General features: G+C 37.1%; 3 protein-coding genes and 1 long non-coding RNA gene across 5 annotated transcripts; 1 reads left to right on the forward strand and 3 right to left on the reverse strand.

Annotated features, from left to right (window-relative positions):
- Window positions 1-80: 80 nt before the first annotated feature.
- Window positions 81-2140, reverse strand: LOC147289592 (uncharacterized). The gene is made up of 3 exons (XR_015121384.1): window positions 1845-2140; window positions 420-1225; window positions 81-348 (listed from the first exon to the last, which is right to left on the reverse strand). It is a non-coding gene; the product is annotated as an uncharacterized LOC147289592 (long non-coding RNA).
- A 370-nt stretch (window positions 2141-2510) lies between these two features.
- Window positions 2511-5828, reverse strand: BAG7 (BCL-2-associated athanogene 7). The gene is made up of 3 exons (XM_086237050.1): window positions 4768-5828; window positions 4032-4322; window positions 2511-2965 (listed from the first exon to the last, which is right to left on the reverse strand). Exons 1-3 carry the CDS (start codon window positions 5446-5448, stop codon window positions 2732-2734), a joined length of 1206 nt encoding a protein of 401 aa, XP_086093176.1. The 5' UTR covers window positions 5449-5828; the 3' UTR covers window positions 2511-2731.
- Window positions 5829-12021: 6193 nt separating this feature from the next.
- Window positions 12022-17909, reverse strand: RIN3 (RPM1 interacting protein 3). 2 transcript variants are annotated; one of them, XM_086238206.1, is made up of 13 exons: window positions 17778-17909; window positions 16908-17319; window positions 16320-16397; window positions 16003-16089; window positions 15794-15915; window positions 15014-15110; window positions 14787-14892; window positions 14407-14564; window positions 14148-14285; window positions 14007-14074; window positions 13669-13899; window positions 12703-13084; window positions 12022-12443 (listed from the first exon to the last, which is right to left on the reverse strand). In XM_086238206.1, exons 2-13 carry the CDS (start codon window positions 17145-17147, stop codon window positions 12387-12389), a joined length of 1764 nt encoding a protein of 587 aa, XP_086094332.1. In that variant the 5' UTR covers window positions 17148-17319; window positions 17778-17909; the 3' UTR covers window positions 12022-12386. The 2 variants fall into 2 exon arrangements, with proteins under 2 accessions (XP_086094332.1, XP_086094331.1); XM_086238205.1 differs by having other exon boundaries at window positions 14395-14564.
- Window positions 17910-19055: 1146 nt separating this feature from the next.
- LOC147289595 (uncharacterized) lies at window positions 19056-19569 on the forward strand. The gene has a single exon (XM_086238241.1). The coding sequence runs from the start codon at window positions 19172-19174 to the stop codon at window positions 19340-19342; it is 171 nt and encodes a 56-aa protein (XP_086094367.1). The 5' UTR covers window positions 19056-19171; the 3' UTR covers window positions 19343-19569.
- Window positions 19570-20912: the final 1343 nt, after the last annotated feature.

Here is a 20912-nt window from a genome sequence, read left to right on the forward strand (position 1 = left end):
ATTTAGAAAGCAAAGCAACTGTAAACCCCATCTGCAAATAAATTAAACTGAAAGAATAATTCTAGTGCTTAAGATGAACATTGAAACAAAAACATTAATGCTAAAGATGCACACTGTTATTAGTGCTCTAATCTCAATTCTCAATTAATTGCTGAAAAAAAGTGTCACAGACACCTTGATGATTAACATAAAACTAACAAAAACTTAAAATAAATTTTCCATATTTGCTCAAAAGCTCCAACAGGATATAGCAAAGCAACATAAGAACACAACCAAAACAACATTTACAAAAGAGAAGTTCCCTTTCCCTTCTTGTCGATCTCCTCCAATGTCAAAGTGCTTACACCTCTGCAGAAACCACAATTTACCAAAAATCTTGTATGCAAACCAAAAGGAGCAAATTACACCAATACACTAACCTTGATAGGGTGCTGGGACACCTGTTTGCAACCCTGGCACTGGAGTCTTAGCACAATCTTCTTCATCGTCTTAGTCACACACACACGTGAATACGTGATATCAGCCTAGAGTCATGACTAACCAGTATAACTCCACCAGTGAATTCATCAAGTGCATCAATACTCTGCATATCCAAATGATTTGTGGGTTCATCCAACAGCAAAATGTGGGGCTTTGAAAAGTATATTGACGTGTGACTTCCAGTCCTTATCTCTTCCCATGTGATATCTTCACTGATGCATTCTTTAGAAGTTCCTTTCCCCGATCTGACACAGAAAAACTTTCTATTGTTATATCCTTGACATTAGCATCGCGGTCTTCACCATCAAGTACCGAGGCCCGGCTTCCAATAACAACAGTGAAAGCATCATGATCATCTTTAAGGGCCTCCTTCTTTGCTTGATCAACAGCATATATAAGCAGCATGCATGTCCTTCTTTCCACGCTTTTTTAACTTTTTGTCTGTAATGGATACATCAAGCGGCTTATAATTTGACCTCTTTTGCTCTGCACTTTCTTGTTGTGCATCATCAGAGGGAGGGAGATCGATACCATCAGTGTAGGATGATTTTGAAGCAACTTTTGGCTTTGCGCTCAAGGACAATCCTTTTTTGGGCTTATCAGGATTCTGGTCCATGCTGGCCAACATGGCAGAGACTGATAGTTTCTCTTTCTTCCCATCTTTAGATGCATCTTTTCCAGTTGACTTAGCCTTCATTGTTGCACCAGTGTCCTCTGTCTTCTTTTTTCCCATTGCAGCAGTTATCTGACTTCCAAAAAACAAAAAAAAAAATATCACTTCAATGAGCTTAAACTTCAGGTGATGTTAAATTAAAACCAAACGATTATGTAACTGATTCAGCACACGTTTTAAAGAAGTACAGTGCACAGAACATATTTGTTCAAGAATATGATTCTTATGTACACACAAGAAATCCTTTGGCAAAGCTTGAGCTGTTCAACTTCAGACCAATTGGGTTTTAGAAAGAAGGACCTAAGTAGTGGCAGATACAACTACTAAAAAGACAAACAAATTAATTAAAAAAAAAAAACAAACAAGTTAATAAAAAAAAAAAGAAGAACAAATTCAGTTCTATACACCAAAGGTAACCTAGATATTTTCTATACATAATTCAAACATATCTAAGCATCAGCATGACCAATCCAAGCAGAAACAACCCAAACTACACACACAAAATTTAAAATTGCAAAACTTTTTTTTTTTTTTTTTTTTTTTTTCTGGGTCCTAGAAATCATCAATTTGGTGGTAGAAATTGAGAAAATTAAAAATTGAGACTAATTGAAGATAAATATGATTGGCAAAGAAGAAATAGCCAAACACTGATAAACGAAAAATAAAAAGAGAGAGATAGAGAGAGGCGCACGTGAGGAAGACGAAGACTCACAATACCCAACCCTAGATTTCTTTCACTAAGAGGAGGGGCTTCGTACAAGACTGAGGAGATAGATGGGCAATAAGAGGTGTGGGATGTCGGGGTTGCTGTCGCCAGTGATGAGCGCAACATAGTGCTTGGTCGCCGGCGAGAGAGAAGACTGAAAACTCAAATTTTTTTTTTAGTCAAGAAACTCAAAATTTTATCTTCCACAAAAAGAGCCTGGATGCAATTTTTTTCAACTACAATTCACAGACTAGATGCAATTCACTAGACTGGCATGACAAATTAAGTAATGTAATTTAGTTAGTGTTTGAAACTCGAAAAAGAATTAAAAAGAAAAATAGTTGGGTCAAAGTTATAGGCCCATGCTTTGGCTTAACTCGATGCCCACCCAACGAATGTGGACTGAGCTCCAAACCCAAAACCTCCAATGTGTTCTTGGACAGTCAATTAAGACACTGATCCAAAATTTCTATCAAACAAATTTTCAACCTCCGAATCAAGCTTCTATGAGAAGCCCAGCACAGCTTTCAAATAAGCAACTGAAACCTTCCTGCACTTGTCAAAAACAAGTTAAGAAAAATGAATGACTTCACGCTTGGAGGTTCAAGCTCTGCCACGCATGTTATTCAAATAAGTTCACAACAACGGGCATTCTAGATTTGGAAACCAACATATTACTAAGCACTTCAAGGACACATAGTCTAAGCACAATGAGGTGGTTTCAAACCCAGAGTGCTGTCCAAATTTTAAACTTAATACTCATAAAGAAGAAGCGAGTCCTTCAAATTCCTCAACTAGGCTACATCTTTCTAGAAACAACTACAACAAGAAGCACCCCCCAAATGGAGGTCATCTGTCACATTACGATGTTTTCACAAGCATGCCTCAAAGGTATTATTAGCATTTTTCTCTTCACGATCTAGCATTTGGACAACCTGCGCCACACCTTCCGCAATTTCCCTCTGAATGACACCATCTGGCATATCAAAGGTCCTCCTTCTCATGGACAATGATTTTCCAGGAGGCTGGGGGTCAATCACATCAAGCATAGCTTCCAGCTCATCCACCATCGACCTCTTTGCAGATCGCACCATTACATCAGCACCCTAATACAATGCAAATTGTCAAAACCCCATTACATTCAGTAACCTTCGGATTGCATTGACATGGTAGTAAAATAAGCAAAAACAAGGAACCTAAGTTGTCAGTCATTGGTCTTATTAGAAAAAACACTCAGTGAATGAGACTGTAAGTTTCTTAGCCTTGTGTAAATTGTGCGCATGTGTGCATATTTTTATGAAAAATGATTGTCAACCTTGGTACTAATTTCATGGCAATTGAGTGGACAGAAAACAAGAACAGGAGAGATCCTTTTAACTCAGAAAACAAGACTACTTCTCATATATGGAGTAAAAAATATTGACATCTTTTCCAAAAACATATCTAACTTTAATGATAGGTAATGCATTCTTCGTTTAGTAATACAGAACAAAGTACTGTTAGTCTGTTACACACTCCTTTTAACCAAATAAAAGTTTAATATATGCTGGAAGAAATAAAAATTTATAAACAGACCACACCTATGGTTGAATGAGGTTCGGCAGCAGTGATACCAATGATCAAACTAAACCCGACATGATGTCAAATTCATTAATTTCAACCAGAAATATAATCGATATCATTATAGAAATCTTCTTGTATTTCCAAAACTCGGACCCACATTTGTATTTAGCAAAGCATAAGTCCAAATGCTACTGTACAATTGAACCCGTTTGCAAGAGAAGTGAAGTTCAAAAATTAGAAACCATCAAATGCTAATCCACACACCTTCCAAAAAATTATATTCTCCTTTTTAATTGTGTTCCTTTTCCAGAAAGAAAAATGGAATATGGTACCATTAACCCAGAATTACAAAGGTAGTGAGTGCACATTTCTAGCTGTTTGATTGAGTAATTAGGCAAATGCAATATCCTTTGAGAAGAATTTTGCATGAGCTTGTGCAGAATATGTATTAAACATGCCTATTGACTATCCATTTCAAATCATGGGAATCCTACAAGAACATATTGTATAAAACAGCAACATTGACCTTGAATGGAATTTGGTATTTCATAAAATCATTGCGGGAGCTTCTCAAATATAGATATCAATGACATAGATCATGCAAGTTACCTCAATGGCATCAACAGTAAGGAGCAGGACAATGATTCTTTCAGAGAACCTCTGGCGCTCCACTGCATCGTGGGCCACACGGCGGCGGTAAGAGAAGTTATTGAACAATGCTCTGAGCTCCTTCAACTTGGCCTTGGCAATTGCCAGTTCTCTTAGGGCCCGGAGAGCCTGTGATCTGCGGATCAGATAAGCTCTGAAAGTCATCTGTATCATCATCGCTGCATCTTGAGGAGACAGCTCCTTCTTCTTACCCTTAGACTTTCTACTAGCTCCAGCTCTCTTTGCAAAAGCCTAACTCCAAAATGAAATACATTACAAGACAGCATCAAATTACAGTGACTCAAAAAAAAAAAAAAATCGAACCATTGGTGATAAGCTAAACTAAACATGGGATTCCTTTTAAACAAGATTGTTTATCAGGGAATAGAATAAGACCAATTTGACTTCTTTAGCAAATGATTTATAGGTTTATGATTTCAACTTCAAAGGCCTATTCATTTATTTCCAATCAAAGACCAATTTGTGTTAAACACTTGAAAAGAAACACTGCATTACATTCTTTCGCTATTTCTTTTGTATATCATAAATCAACAATATTTATTAATGCCAATTTCACTATTTAGCATGAATAAAAGTAACCAACATTCTCTTCATTTTCTTTTTTGGGCCATAAATAAAACCAACACTAGACTGATTGAAGAACTAATCGAGGGCCTGAAATGTAAATTGACATTACCTGTCTTAGAACCACAGCCCCATGATCAAGAAGCTCTTCAATCTCCACCAGACGCGTGTCACTCTTCTCCTTCTTACCCTTGTCCTTCTTCTTCTTCTTCTTCTTCTCCTCCTTTGATTCGCTGCTGTCACTTGCATCGCCACTCGATGCTGTGAACAAGTACTTCCGCGAGATCTCTCCCTTCCCTTCAATCTCAGCCGTCCACTGGTACTTCTTGTTAGTCGCCTCTTCCTTCTCCTTCTTATGCTTTCCGTCTTTGATCTCCGCCGTCCATTTGTACTTCCGATCAAGGCCGTGCTTCTCCGGCCCCTTGATCTCCGCCGTCCACGTGTACTTCCGATCAAGGCCGTGCTTCTCCGGGCCTTTGATCTTCGCGAGCCGATCAAAGCGCGATTCCAAGTCACTGACTCGGTCGCACAGGCTCTGTAACAGAACCTCGCGTCCGAGTCTTTCAACTCGCTGAATTAGCCTGTAAGAGAGAAGCGACGGCGATTTCTCGATGCGGATGAGGGGGATGGGACTCAAGAGGTCCAGAGCGTAGCCAAGCTCGCAATCCTCCTCATCGTCTTCGAAAAATGCAGGGAAAGGTAGGGCTTTGGGAGCGAAAATGGAGGTTTCTCGGACGAGAACGGAGGGGGTGTAGTAGGGATCGACGAGCTCGATCCTCCTGAGCCAGTTCATGGTTTAGCCGAGTCAACACGGTGAATACTCAGTGAGTCAAAGTGAACGAGTGAGTGGAGGTGTTTTTGCAATCTGTGATGTGATCTATTGCGATGTTGAAAGCTGAGGTTAAAAGAGGTGGATAAAGAGAAAGGCGACAAATTTGTGAAGTGTACGAGGACGGTGATTGTCAAAATTCAAAAAAGGTTGAAGATAATCAAAACTCAAAAGGGTACAATTGGAAATTCGCTCCGTGCAAACTACTGGTTTTGGCTTTGATGACTGGGATCGGGATGGAAGATAAGATTCGCCGCGTATGTAAGGAGCTTGAACGGACGGAAATGCCAATACTGCGATGTCGAATTTACAGGGACATGAGAATCTCTGACTCAGCGATGATCACTTTCGTGGAATAATGGTGGTGAACATGTGGGTCTGCAATTCATGTCTTCTGATCCCACGTGAAGCTTTCGGCGCCTCGTAAGATGGGCTGGGCCTAATCTCAATTAAAGACATTGCTACCTAGCCCAACACTTTGGCGGTTTAGAATGGGCCGTTTCACTCAGGCCGAGCTCATTAGGCCCATAACCCAATACTCAACCGTCACATACATATCAAAAATATGAAACGCTGTAACCGCCACCTTCTCCAATGATGACAACCCTAAAACTCCACCACAGAGACACAGATTGACAGACACACCAACAATGACGAAGAGATATTCAATTTTGCAGAAGAAACTCCGCGAACTGGAAGCCCAAATCGACAATGTCTTATCTCTTCCATCGGACTCACCGTGTCACCAACTTCACTGTGAGGACATCGAGCAAAGACTGGGCTTCGTGAAGGGTCTGCTGTCGGCGGAGATCGCGTCCCACCCGTCAAAGCCCCACCACTTAACCCACATTTCCCAGAGGCTCAAAGAACTCGAGACCGCCTTTCGCGACTGGGACACGTCCACATTTGCCTCCGTGCCGGACCACGTGGATGATCATGAGGATCATGCATCCACGTGTTCTTGCACGGAGTCGTGTCTGAACGACGACGGGGACGCCCAAAACTCAGAAGGAGGGTCTGAGGATTCGGTGGAACTGCCGGTGGTGGTTTTTGGTTCTGATCATGGCTTGGTTGAAGAAGAAGAGAAGAAGGGCGAGGAGGGGTCGAAGATTATTAATGGAGAAGTTGATGAGTGTGAGAGAGATGGGAAGAGAGAAGAACGTGAAAGGCAGGGCGGGGTTGGGAGGTTATGTGGGGCGGTGGCAACTGGGGTGGTGATTGGAATGGTGGCTTCCATGGTAATTAGCTTCTCTCAAGGTTACTTTCAATATGGGCAACCTGGGAATTTTCTAACTCCTACTTAATTAAATTAACTACTTAGTGCGCGTATATCGCAATTAACGTTTCGGGTTCTTCAATTCTTTGATTAAATTTCGACTTCTTAATTTGTTATATGTCTGTTATGCATGGTTCATTTTTAGTTGTTTAAAGCTTATCAATTTTGTTTATTATGCAACATTAATTTCATCAATCGGTATATGAGTATGATCTATATATTGAATCCATGAATTGATATATACAGCTTCCGTACTTCATAGTATTTACTATTTGCTGACATTTTCTGCTTGAAGGTATTTATCTTCAATAATTTATTTGCATGAAATTCTTGTTTAATTTAACTAAATTGTTTGAGAGGCATTAATTCTTAAATTGAAACAATAAAATATGCTCCTCATGCAGTGTGTTCGATTGATATTTAAAATAATAAACTACCTCCTGCGGAGCAGTAGCCTCGGAATATATAGTAGGAAAAAAAATGCCATTCATTGAATTATTTTTTAAGAACGGACCACCACGTACAAGTACACAAGTCAAACATCCACATGGATTTTACTACTTGAATCAGCCATCATCATCAACTCATTTATATTCTGATAATTAATTACCTCAAAGTTGTAAGCATGCATCAAACAAAAAAGCTTATATGGCATGTTAATTATTGGTCAAATAGTACGTTGGATGAGCTAATTAATTAAGTCCTGTTATTGTGAATGGGTGGTGTTTGATGTGGGGGAGTATAATCTGCCATTACCACCACATCGTCATCAGCATCTTCTACTTTGTTTTTGTTGTAGTAGTGTGTGGCTTCTTTACCGGATAGCGCTCTCCTAGTACTCCTAGGCCTTCTTCGTAATTCCTACATACAACATATATCTTTTTGCGGTGAGCATTAAATTCAGTTATGTAACAAAGGCCTGTTACATACAAGTTTTTCTCTTTTTTATTTGGTCATTCACGACCCAAGTGTCGGTGGAAAAATTGAATTGATGGATAACTTGATGGAGAATTAAGATGCATGTGTACGGGTTGTAAGGGGATTTTCTCCTGACAATATTGCACGATACTAAGAGACAGATCGAACCAATACACTACTCCTTATTGGGTACAATTTTTGGAATATAGTCCAAAATACTCCTGTAACATGTGGATTAGATGGTAGACCAAAATGGATCCCCTCAATTATTTTCCCCTTGAGTTTCATGCATAATTAATAAACATACATCATATATATGTGAGACGTGACCAGTCTCTGCAGGCCAGCATGCATTAATTGAGACGACCTGTAAATTCAAAATCATTGATGCATAATTAAAGACAATCTGATATCTTGTCGCCCTCCAGGGACATAATATAGATAGAGATTGTTCGATGGATCGAGGGTTCTAGCTAAAATCGGCAGTTCAAATAATAAAACGTACTCCAATATTTAAATGGCAATGCTATATTTTTATATATATATATATATTCATATTTCACGCTTACAGTTTTGTCATTTTGCGTTATTACTTATTTTTGTGTATATTTTAAAAATAATAAAATATCAAGTTTCAAGTGCAAAACAACAAATTAGAAATGCTAATACAAACTATCATTCCAAAAGCCTAATTGATTTATGATTATTTAATTTAATTAGTTACCTTTATACTTGTTGCTTTAAGCAAACCCATGTGACTAGAAGACTCAAAAGTAGTACTCTCACTTCCTGCGTATTCCAATGTCCCTATCAATGAAATAGATGACAACAATTCATAAGAAGATCATCCATCAAAATTTGATAAATTCATTAATATCATATATGAGGTACAAATTAAGCTGTAGATCCATCTTAGCAAGGAATAATTTCATTTGGAGCTAGCTAGGACAATTAGATACATGCACAGAGTCCTGATCAAGATATCAGGTACATCAGATTCCAAGGCTCATTAAGCTATTTCTCTATATATTTATATTAATTATGAAACTAAATAAGCTTTAGAATATGCTCATATATATTTAGAGAGAAGGAAATAATAACTAGCTAGCTACTTGAAGAAGTAAGCTTATAAGGTTGATTGAAAAAAAGGCTAATGAGGGTTTAGTTAATACAAAAGAGATTTGATCAGTTATGGGATGGAGGCCGCGTTCTTGGTCTTGAATAATCAGAGTAAAAGCCAGGACTATTTTTGTCGCGATTAATCTTGCGCGGCACAGACCAAGAAACTGAAACAACACCTGATTTTCGTCCTCCGGATCTGCTACTATATTTCATCACTCCCTTTACATCATGATGGGTAGTCCTCATTGAGTACTTCTTTGTATCTTGACTAGTCAATATTATTGCACCACCATGAGTACCATCATCTTCCTTCTTAACTTGTACTGATATTCCTTTACTACTTGAATCCATTCCAAACCTCAACGTTTCCACAACCAGCTGAAACAGACCCTGAACATTAACAAACAATATTGTAAATTAAAATATGCATAAGTTTCTAAATTAAAAGAATTTGAAATACAGGGAAAGAAAATTAAAAAAAGATATAGAAACATATATATAAAATAACAAATTACCTTGCCAGAATGCTGGGGCGGCGCACCAAAACCCTTATGGCCAAACCCAATATTATTGCGAGCCTCACATGCATGCATGGAAATACAGTACAGAAGAAGTAACAAAAAATAAGATAGGATGGACATGATCGATGAAAATTGAACTCTTAATTTCAAGACGATTGAGAATCTGAGATATAGCTGCAGGCTGTGTACGTGTTGGGAAGGAGCAGCTATATAGGCTGATATGGATTTCTAGTATACTGTAACATTAATTGAGAAATGGAGTACTAGCTGTAACTTGTAAGTAAGAGACCAAATGGTGTCCAAGCTAGAAAAGATGTAGATAGTGATTGATGAGACTTAAGGAGATTGAAAAATGAAGGTTTTGGTGGCTTTCATCACTTACCTTGTCTGCTACAATTACAAAAACTAGGGCCCCAAATTACAGACCATACATGCACTTTAGCCTCACAATGGAAAGACCTAGAGATAGATCGAAGACATTAAAGCTTGAGAGAGATCCAATTATATATATATATATATATATATTTACGTTTGTCCACTCCAGACATGTGTGAGAAAATTAAGCCTCAACTTAATCGTTTGAACCAATAATTAATTAACTGTAATCATGATTATGACCAAACATAGAATTAAAAAGTAATTAAACAGGGACGCATGCATGCTTCCTTCAGTTGCGGAAGAAGATTTGGACTGTCTTTATTTGCAACTTCCCATGGAATTAACAGTATAGCATAGTACTTCGTGCCCACGAGACAAAAATAGGTATGTTGGGGTTCATTAGTCAATCCCATGTGTTTTGCAGTTAGAACTCTGCACTGTACCATTAATTAAACACTATATATAGTAACAATATTAATTTATTCTTACACAAACTAACTTGCATTTATAAATAATGTGTAAATTAGAATTTTTATTAGGAGTTGGTAGGACAGTAATTAAGACTGATTTACCCCCATGATCTTCTTCTAACTCTTAAGTTTTGAGTTTAGCTATTATATTACAAGGAGAAAGAACTGGTCATTAATTGTAAGCTCTAAGAAATTGAGCATTAATTGCTTCTTTAATTTACAACTAAAGGAAAAGCCAGAAAGGAATGGAAGTCGGGGATTAATTAGTTGTAATTAGATTTAGCTAGAGATGTAGTACGTGTTGTTATATACATACAGTACGTAGGACTTAGACCTAACCCTATATATCTTTGGATCACTAGTTTCATTTCGAATTAAGAGTCTAATTGGACCTTGCTTTCCTGTCAAGGAAATGTTTAATTTATGGTCCCAATTAATCAGCATACATGCCACTTCTTTTTAGACAGTACGTAACAGTCTCCTCAGAATAGAGATAAAATGAACATGCAACACAATCAACTCCTTAAAATTATATATTTATATATGAAGTAAAATATAATAAATTAAACCTTGGAGTTATATAGTCGTAAGTTCGAAATTCGATGCATCATTCTCAATGGGGTTATTATTAAAATGCCAAACCAAGGGCAACGATATGGAGACACAAGGGAATGTGGTCAGGCCCATGGTAAATGAGTAGCTAATTAGCCAGTGACAAATTGTTATTGTGCCCTAAAGTATAAAATACATATCAAATGCATGCATGAAGGCCATTGCGAAGTTAGAGATGATCTAGACTCTAGTGGCTGTGCATTTGTTTCTATCGAAAACTTTCAATTCTTTCCGTCACATTTCATGCTTGTCGCTCCGTGTCTCTTGCTCGCTTGCTCTTTCCCACCTTCTCATTAACCTCCACACAACTTTTAAGCTAACCTCCTACAAGCTGATCTTGGGATATTCAAAGTTTTATCATCTAGAAACATACCGGTATGAGCCAATAATAAACCCTATAATTTACAATTAACACAGTGGTTAAGCATCGCCAGGAAAAGCAGCTTTGCTTCTTAATTGGGTACATTTTTTGGTTTTTTCAATAAGAATTCATACCTATGATATTGGTCCAAATCTAGGGTAAAAGTTTGCCCACGACCAATTTCTTGTCGTTGCTGAAGGGACAAGAGCTGGTGAGAGACAGAGGACACTATTTTGAGTGGAAAAACAAAGGGGCAAAGGGAGATAAAAATGGTAAAATGGGAGGCGCCCTCCCCACCCTAAAAATAGGTGCAATCGTCAGTAAATTAGACAGCATTAACCACCCCATTAACAAAGACCTCCAAATCCATTGTGAAATGGGAAACCATGTCACAAAATTCAGGTGAGAGTGAGACCACAATCACAATTAAAATATATTATTTAGAGGAGGATCAAGATGAATGAGCTTAATCTATTGGTGAGATTTCATAGGACAGTCATCACTGTACCCAAACATTATTGTTTACCCTAGAATACAAGATAGAAAAGTCAAAGCAAGAGAAAATAAAAAATGGGTTGGTTCAATTAGAATGTGACAAGTGAAGACCATAACTTTTACTCTTTTAACAACTTAACGTGTGTCGTTTTGTTAACAGTTAGGGCAGACGGCGCGACAGAATTACCCTCGGCATTTGTGATTGACGAAACCACCAAGTAACTGTCTTCTAAAAACCCAGCATTCTTGGTCGCTTCAGTGCCGATGTCTTTACGGCGTCGTTTTGCACTTTATACCGGAGTACCCAAACTCTAGCCCAACTTTCATTGAAAAGCCCCTGTACTTTGACCCAACTTTCGCAACAAAGAACACCGATAAACACAATTGTGGAATATAATCGGACAATGCAAATTGCAATGAAATTCATGAACCACAAAGGAAATTTAGTCTCTGCACTAACTCTGTGGCCGAACCAACTGAATGGCAAATTCAGAACCAAATAGGAAATAACAACCTATCCATCAGTAAATCATACATTGCAAGTTTATTTTTCACAGGGAATTACCAAAAAAAAACCTATACTTGTGCCTCTTTCCTTCTTCCTTTGGTAAAAGAGATATAGTGAGCTGTCTTTATATACACTGGAGGGGGAGGGGAGCCACAGACAGATAACTGTGGTACTTGGACAACCTCAACTTGTTTTTGAGTACTTGGAACACATTACAACAAAAGAAAACACAATGCCTCAGTCACATTTGGAGAAGATTATTCACAGTAACTGTAACGGAATTTGTCCGCTGCAAATCCTGCAAAATTTAATACACTACATAATATAAAAATGAAAGTAATAGAAACCCACAGAGAAATAACTGATCCAACAGCAATTAGCATTATCATAAAACTACATGTTTCATCTATAAATTAATCATCAGGTTCTCAGAGTAAATATTAGATCTTGTATAAACTTCTATAGTAATTATCATTATAGAATATAGATTAAAAACTGCAAATATATTCCTATAAAAAGGAACACTGCCCCCATTATAATCTTGTAAGAAACTGTACCTGGAAAATTATGTCATCTGGGATATGAGGCAGAACTTCCCGCACCGTCTCAGCCATAGCAAGTATGTTTGCTATGTTGTCATTCACAGTGCGTGAGGCAGTCCTCATATGTAAACTATGTGTTCCTCCACGATATCTTCCATCATCAGCAGGAGGAATGGGTGGATCAGTTGCAGCAACCTGAGAGGGATTCATAGACCAGAGGCTCCAAGCACCATCTTCAAGAGCCGTCTGGGCGTAAGTTTCCCCAACAGATGCAAGATGCCTCATCATCATCTGAACTCTCCCCAGTCCAACGGATCCGATAGCAGTAGAAGGACCTGCCCCATCAACTCCCTGGCTTGGCCAAGTATGCAACCAATTTGAATCCAGTCCTGCACTCCTATGGGGCATAAGGAGGAACATGATATATGTGCAAGAATATAATATAACATTAAAACAAAAAGAATGACATTCCTTTGCATGCTGTATTTATTATATCACACATTTCTCTTCTCATACAGCATCTAAGCACATGTAATAACATTAATAGGAAAAAATTGTTTGTTTTCTATTACTTGCAACAAAATAGTTTAAAGAAAAAGCTAGGAGAAATACTTTGGTTATACATGAACTTATAAGGATTATGCAACCATATAGAGTATTGTCTTTTTCTCTACGTTGTGAATTTAAGCACCCAATGAGTTTAGCACACTCTGCAAAACCTGAATAAAAATTTGCCAAACCTAACTCTCAAATATGTAGATGACAACTGGTCTGATGGTATGGTTGGGGGCAGTAGGGCCCTAAATCAGGGTTTGTCTTCCAAGAAATTATAACACCATCTTCAGCCTCAGTAACAAGTTAACAGAAAGTCTTAAGCATAAATTAAGTTAATTTCAATATCATTTTGTCGAGAAAAGACACTAAGCAAGAAGCAAAAGGCAGGAAAGAGAAACTACGGTAATCCTAAGTATGGAAGTGTACCTCCAAGGACCACCTTCTGTAGGGCTCTGAGTCTGATTGGGGAATACACCTGCAGGTAGTGTATGTCCAGAACTATTTTGTCTATCAAGTCCTGAACTTATCTGACGAGCGAGCTGCTCATCACTCGAAGCTTCTTCATTGCGGGGATGTGCTTCATTTTCAGGTCTGCCCACAAAGAGTGGCTTGCGACAAGTCGGACATGAATATATCTCATTCAAACCTTGATCCAACCTGGAATTTTTTATAATTTTCAGCATTTTTTTTAATGTATGACATGCTCAAGGTTCAGAAAAGAAAGAAAAGAAAGAAAAGGGTTTAACATATAATATGAATCATACCAAGATCTCAAGCACGCAAGATGGAAAAGGTGACTGCAGTGTAGTTTTTTAGCCTTAGCCATAGGTTCCTGCCATTTTCCCAGTAAGTTTGGGGAATCAAGAGAAAACTGAATGGAAAACAATAAAAGAAAATAAGCATACCCTACAGATCGCACATTCATCATCATATGCTTGTAGCTCTTCAGATGTTGCATCTGGAAGGGCTGCATGAAGAGCACCTAAGGCTTTCTTCAGTTTCATGAACCCTTTTATACGTTTTACAATTGCACTTAGCAAGGCCTGCTCAATAATGAATCCATAAGTAGGAAGAAGATTATATTGGGGCATCAAGTAACAAAAGTAAATAGATCTTCCAATGTTCAAATAGAAAGTAGAATGAAATATTTACACAAATATTTACACGTATGTTTAGGAAAAGGATTGCATCCACTAGATGGAATGCCATGCCATGAAGCCACCAAATGTGCACGTAGTGACCAAGTGCCATTAACAATGTTGCCATGTCTAGGACAAAGCCCAAATTCCGAGTAAGACTGCCTTTCCATTCCAACAATAAACCTGCATTCAGACATCATCATGGAATTAATGACTCAATAATCAAAGCACATATACATAAAAAACCTCATCACAATCCATCAGTAAATTATTGACACTTCCTACAACTCAAGTAAGCCTTTACCCCATTTACGGGAGGGAAAAGAACAATGTACTACATAGCATGGGAGCGCCCGAGAACCCCATTTACAATGTGAGAAAATTAAAGTAAATTTTGAGAGCTACCAGTGGCTGATGTGTCAAATAATTTGGATCTTTCGCAATTTGCTCCGTTCCACTCTGAATGATGGAGCCATATATCCAGTAACTGAAATCCATGCACCAAAATAGCCTGCAAAAGCGTTGTGACAAACCAAACAACCCTGTCAACTAAAATTTCATAGAAAACGTGATAAAGTTGCAAATAAATCTATTCATTGAAAAAGTTGCCAGGAATGTTCTAATGGCATTACCTGCAGTGTCTCAAATGCAATACTGAAAGGCTCAAATAATAACAAGAGAAACATAGATAAACCCAATGTTGTATATATCACCACACACAGCCTTATCCTGCAAGCACCCAACAAATATACATATGAGGCATTTCTAAGTCGAGCTTACACCAAAAAGGTTTTTATCAATTAAATAAATTCAGGGAAATAATTTAAACAAAACTACTGTCCACTGAAGGTTCTTTATAAGCGCCAATTGGGGAAATATAATCTGGTTCTAGCAAAATAAACACTTAGACCTAGAATGGGGATATTGGAGTGTTTTTGTTCTGCTAGAAAAATCCCAAAAAAATATAATTAAAATAAACAAGAGTCCCACTCATATCCTGTGGTGTTACCTGTTTTGCACTAAAAATAGGACATCATAAATTTTACCAAACAATCTCTTATCCTCTATCCTGTCAGGGGTCAGAAGTTGTCTCATGTGCTAATACAGTCCCTATGTATTATTTGGCACACTTCAACTCTAATAACATTTGTTTCGTCCTATTAGCACATGAAAACTACATTTGATAAAGTAAAATTCCAAAAATATAAATGCAAAAATCTTGTTTTTTAAGAATTCAAACATAAATGATCATGAAGTCAAACTTCTGTGATACTTGCAAGAGAACTAGTTGGTAACTCAAACAAATGTCCAACAAAAGTGGTAAAGTAATGCTCTTTACTTTTCAGCATTACAGAATCTTAGATTTACCAAAACTCGCAGTTCTATATAAAAATGAGGAAATTAAGCAATACCAGAAAATGTCAACAGTGAGCACCAACAATAACACTGAATAAACACGAAAATATGCCCATGGTGTGGCAGAAGGAGATGCATTCAATCGTTCAAGTCGATCTCTAGCCAAAGCTTGAAACATCTGTACAAGTACAACATGCGAAAGATAGGTTAGAAGGTAAGCCATTCGGTAAACAGTATGTTCTTCATAAATATCATGTCTATATACCTTTAAAGAACAAAGAACAATCAACCAGATTGACCAGAGGCCCGCATGATATATTGTTGCTGGAATAACCAGTGGAAGAAATGTACCCTGTTTGACATGTATCAATATGCGCAAGGAAGTTATTGAACAATAAGTACTATAAAACAGTTAAACAGCAAAATTATAAAGGTAACTGATGAATTACAAAAAATATACTTGTGTAGTGAATCTCTCCTGCTAAAGAGTCAATTAAAATCATTAATCGAATGGAATCATGTTTGAATGTGCAGTTCCATTTCCTCATTTCTAAGCAACTAATAGCAAGTTAAAGTATTTACCTTGTAAACAACATAATTCAAAAGCCGTTCGACTAACTTGCGAGTTTCAGCAGGATACAACTCCACAAAAAATATAGTCTGCAATTTAGAAAAAGGACATTAAACGATCAAATCAACCTTATCGATAAAAAATTCATATTCATCTAAGGCATAGGCAATGAAGCAATGGAGCAATGGAGCAATGGCCCTGAGATTCTTGTCTGAAAATTTGAATAATGGCCTTAAATATTGCCTTTTAACCCTGATTGCATTTGGTGTCTTAAGACAAACTGACCATCTCTAGAAGACACTATGTACCAAATTTGTTTCTTAGCACTACCTTCATCAAAGTGGCACAACCGCAAAAGAAAAATAGTAAAATGCAATCACATGGGCAAACACCAGGGCCTGTAGAAAAAACAGTGGCCCACATACAAAGAGCTTAACAATAGACCAACAAAACTAAAAAATCTCTGCACTTATTGTGATATAAACCCACTGCACTAATACTCACATTGCCGAATTAAGCATTCGACTTGCATAAAGTTCATGCATCTATCGATTACAACTGTGTAACAAAAAAAAATTTAGAACGAGGTAGAAAATTACCTTGAGAGATAGAATGAGTAAAATAAATGCATTGAGTACAAAATTTGCCAGCAGTCCAACAGTGGCATAAGAACCCAAAAGAAGATCAACAACGTGGCCAAAATTGGCCGCAGGAATCAAATTCTCCCCAATTAGTCCATCTGATTTTAGTTTAACTAAAGAACTTTCCGTCCACAACTGGAGACCTGCAAAGCTTATTGCTGTACATACAGCAGAAATGGCTATATACCGCAAACCCATTGGTAACAAATTCAGCCTCTTTACCAAAACCCAACTTGAAAATTCTCATCAGCACTGAATTAGCATGATTCCATGCCCACTCTGACCATAGCTTGTCATTGAATCAAACAAGCTAGTTTGAAACCCCACCAAACATTAAGCATCCACAAATTCCTAGATGAAGCCAGATAACCTGCCAAGCAAAAGCTTCAATAATGCGCATTTTCTTGAATCAACCATGAAAACACTGGCATTAACAACTATAACTATAACTATAACGTGCTGTTACGATGCTAAAAAAAACAAGTAAAAATAAGATTTAATAATAAAAATTGACAAAAAAAAAATTTAATTCGTGGAATCGAAACCAGAATTTTCAATAAACTTCACAAAATGGAAGTCCCAGATGATCAAGTTGCATGAATACCTAAACGAATATAAATTCAATCAAAAGGGATCAACCTAATTCCTATTAGCAATTGCCAAGGCACAAAATTGTGAAACCCTATAATTCGAAGTCATAGCAAATTTGGGGGGGGGGGGGGGGGAGAAAAGGTTGAAAATTAGATAATTAAGCAGATTAATGCATGAATCTTCAGCTTTTGATGATAATAAAATGAGAATATAACAATGATTGAGCGAATCGCGAACCTGATTTGAACTAGACGGCGCTGACGCTGTGATAGCGTCGGTGGGTGGTTTCGGCAATTTTCACCCGCGTCACAAATTTTTCGCAAATAGAGAGAGAGAGAGAGAGAGAGAGAGAGAGATGGGGTTTCTTTATTTTTTATTTTGGGTTTTTATATTTTGACTCTACACAGTATATACGTTATGTCAATTTTTGCGGGAAGTAGAAAGCAAAAGCAAGATCCCTTGATTCCCTTCTAATAAAATCAGAATAATATTAGGGATACGGTGGATACCAAATTTATATACACTTCTATGGCAAGTGGATTGTATTTTTTCTTTTCTTTAAAAGTAAAACAAAAGAAAATTGTTGCTATGTTAATAAAATTTGGCTTTTTTTTTTGGAAGAATAAAATTTGTTTATTAAATAATATAACAATATCTTATTTATTTAAATCTCGATATAGTCTCATAAATTAATAACATTATGTGACGATAATATGACTTAAATATTTATTCACACCCTAATTCTTGAAATTAGTTCAGTAATGAATTAGTGATGGTGATAGTTTCATATTTGATTCTCACTAATATAACAAAAGAATAAATATCGGTCCACTCTAAACTTCGTACATTATTTAATTATAATAAATAAGACACCAACATACTGTTTAGTGATAGTCGGTTTGAATCCAAGTCCTCGTCTTGACTGACACAACTTAGGGTGGGTCTAGTAAATAATAACTCAAACCTACATGTCAAAATGTGTCAAAGGTTTTCAGACCACATCATGTCAGGTTAGTTTGAGCTCAAGACAAATTCATACTTAGGAACGATTTGTTTACATATTATTTCAAATTTTTAAGCTACTCTCACAAGCTTTATTTTTTTTTATTTGTATGATCCCGAAAAAATCCTTTCACATTTCTTAAATTAATTTGTTTATCAATTTTAATGAAAATTGATTCATATCTTCCAAATAGCCAACGGAAAAATTTCCACAAGTGGTTAAAATTTCTAAAATTTTGTTGGTTTCTCACATTCACAATATATGCTCTCAATCTCTCTTAATAGCACACCTCTAACATTATTGAAAATAATTGAACAAAAACTCAAAAAGTCGTTAGAGTTTAACCCTACGTCCCTACCCTTTATAATTGACCCATTTGAAAAAGAAAAATGAAAAATGAAAATCAACCAAAAAAGAAAAGAAAATAGAAAATAGAAAATAGAAAGAATTGGGGCTTATGAGTTATGACAACTGTGCATTGATGATGACTAGTTACAACAATTAAACGCGAAACAGAGCATTCCAGAATCTGAGACTGAGAGCCCCCAATTCTTCCCCATAAAAACCCGCGTATTCAATTCCAAAACCCTAGAAATCGCAGGCAGGGCGTTTGTGTGTGGAGATTTGGATGGGGATAATAAGGAGTTGTTTCTCGTTCATAGTGGGAACGGTGACTGGGGTCTACATCGCCCAAAACTACGACGTTCCCAACATCAAGAAGCTCGGCAACACTGCCCTCTTCATGGCCAAGCAAATCGAGGAGAAGTACCGAAAGCCCAAGAAGAGAGACGATGACTAGGATTTTTGGGTTGCTCTGTGACGCCGTTTCATACTCAGGTTCTCGTTTTGGGGAATTCCTTCTTTTTTTTTTCTTGGATCAGTACACAGAGAAGAATTTTTTACTAAAAATAGGGTTATAGATGATTTTGTGACGAACTTGTTTCGTTCAGGCTTCAGCTTTACTCTCAATTGAACAAGTTATATACTTTTCTATTGTCAATGAAAAGCTGTGAGGGAATTTTATAATTTTATCTGCTCTAAACTTTATTGGTGTCTGCATTTTGTGTAAACATAGTTAAATGTCAAGCTTTTTTAAGGTAAATTTGTGCTGGGTTAAAGATGCTTTAATGGGTCATTCTGATTTTAATCAAGAACAACATTTGTGATTGAGACTTTGAGAGTAGTCAGTTTTTAGAATTCAGCCCCAGTTTGGTGGCAGCGAGAGTGGGTAACAATTCCCGATCATGCTCGAAGATGAAATGAAAGTGAGGTGTATTCCAATTTTTAGAAGCCTTAAAGAGCATAATTAGTATATGTTTGCACTGTAATGCTTATAACAGAGCTTTGACTTTGTATGATCATTAGGCTGATGTTATTTGAGTCACAATTCTAGATCGTGCTCGAACTGACCAGAGCTTAAGGTGAATGTCTAATGATTAGAGGTCTTACAAAGTAACCATCTTAGAGTCGGTAGACTGATTGCTAAAACAGAGTGTCTAGGATTTCATATCAGCCAACGAGTTTCTGAAGTGCATTTTTCTTCTTGATCATTAGCATTATGTGGACAAGGTTTCTTCCTTTTTACACTTACATGTAGTTTGATATGCTCTCTATAATGCAAATTGTAGTATAGTCTGCGTTGTTGGCTAGATTTATCCATTTTAAGCATTTAGTTTTGTCTAGGGTAATGCTTTAATGAAATTTACCAACTTATTTTTCTTGGTCTGTTGAGCCATAAAGACTAATTTTCACGTTGTATATTTCCGTCGGAGGGAGGTGGAAATAGAAGCTGGCTTTCCATTGTTGTATGCTAGTCATAGTTTGTATTTACATGTTCACATGGGTACAATCTGACGATAGACTTTTGAATGCCATTGGCAAAGGCCAAAAGGATTATCTATCGACACAAAGAGTAGGCCTAGCAGCAGTGCATATGAGTGTTGGTTAACTTTTGGTAGATTCAATATGTGAATGCAAATGCAGGTAGCCTTTATTACACAACATCTAATGTTTTCGTTATGGTAAATTGGTAGAGGCTATTTTATACCTCTGATGCAGATTCTTAGTGCAGTTTCCTCCAGCTTGCTAGACGTTGTTCTATAATTTGCAAGGCTTTATCAATTAGGCTTTGAGCATCGGATCCTTCAATGGAAAGCCCGTAGTAAATATAACAATATTAAATTAATATATTTCTTGCCGAAAAAATTACTTAATACATTTGGATTTTCTTGGCGTACACTCCAAACGTACATGCATTACATCCAAAATAAAAGATTCAGGCCTGTTGTTCTGACCCTAGCCCAACCCGTTACTTGATGATACACCCATCGCATTTTAGTTTGGTTTGCTCTTCACACCCAATTACTCAT

Source organism: Dryas octopetala, chromosome 3 (assembly GCF_963921425.1).
Source record: "Dryas octopetala chromosome 3, drDryOcto1.1, whole genome shotgun sequence".
In the NCBI taxonomy this organism is placed as follows: Eukaryota; Viridiplantae; Streptophyta; class Magnoliopsida; order Rosales; family Rosaceae; genus Dryas; species Dryas octopetala.

Coding starts and splice junctions, on each gene's coding strand:
- BAG7 (XM_086237050.1), bottom strand. CDS start 5,448: ATGAACTGGCTCAGGAGGATCGAGCTCGTCGATCCCTACTACACCCCC. Junction 4,323..4,767: donor GGGCTGTGGTTCTAAGACAG/GTAATGTCAATT, acceptor TTTTGGAGTTAG/GCTTTTGCAAAGAGAGCTGG. Junction 2,966..4,031: donor TTACTGTTGATGCCATTGAG/GTAACTTGCATG, acceptor GCATTGTATTAG/GGTGCTGATGTAATGGTGCG.
- RIN3 (XM_086238205.1), bottom strand. CDS start 17,147: ATGGGTTTGCGGTATATAGCCATTTCTGCTGTATGTACAGCAATAAGC. Junction 13,900..14,006: donor CTTGCGTGCTTGAGATCTTG/GTATGATTCATA, acceptor AAAAAATTCCAG/GTTGGATCAAGGTTTGAATG. Junction 12,444..12,702: donor CAGATGACATAATTTTCCAG/GTACAGTTTCTT, acceptor TAAATTTTGCAG/GATTTGCAGCGGACAAATTC.
- LOC147289595 (XM_086238241.1), top strand. CDS start 19,172: ATGGGGATAATAAGGAGTTGTTTCTCGTTCATAGTGGGAACGGTGACT.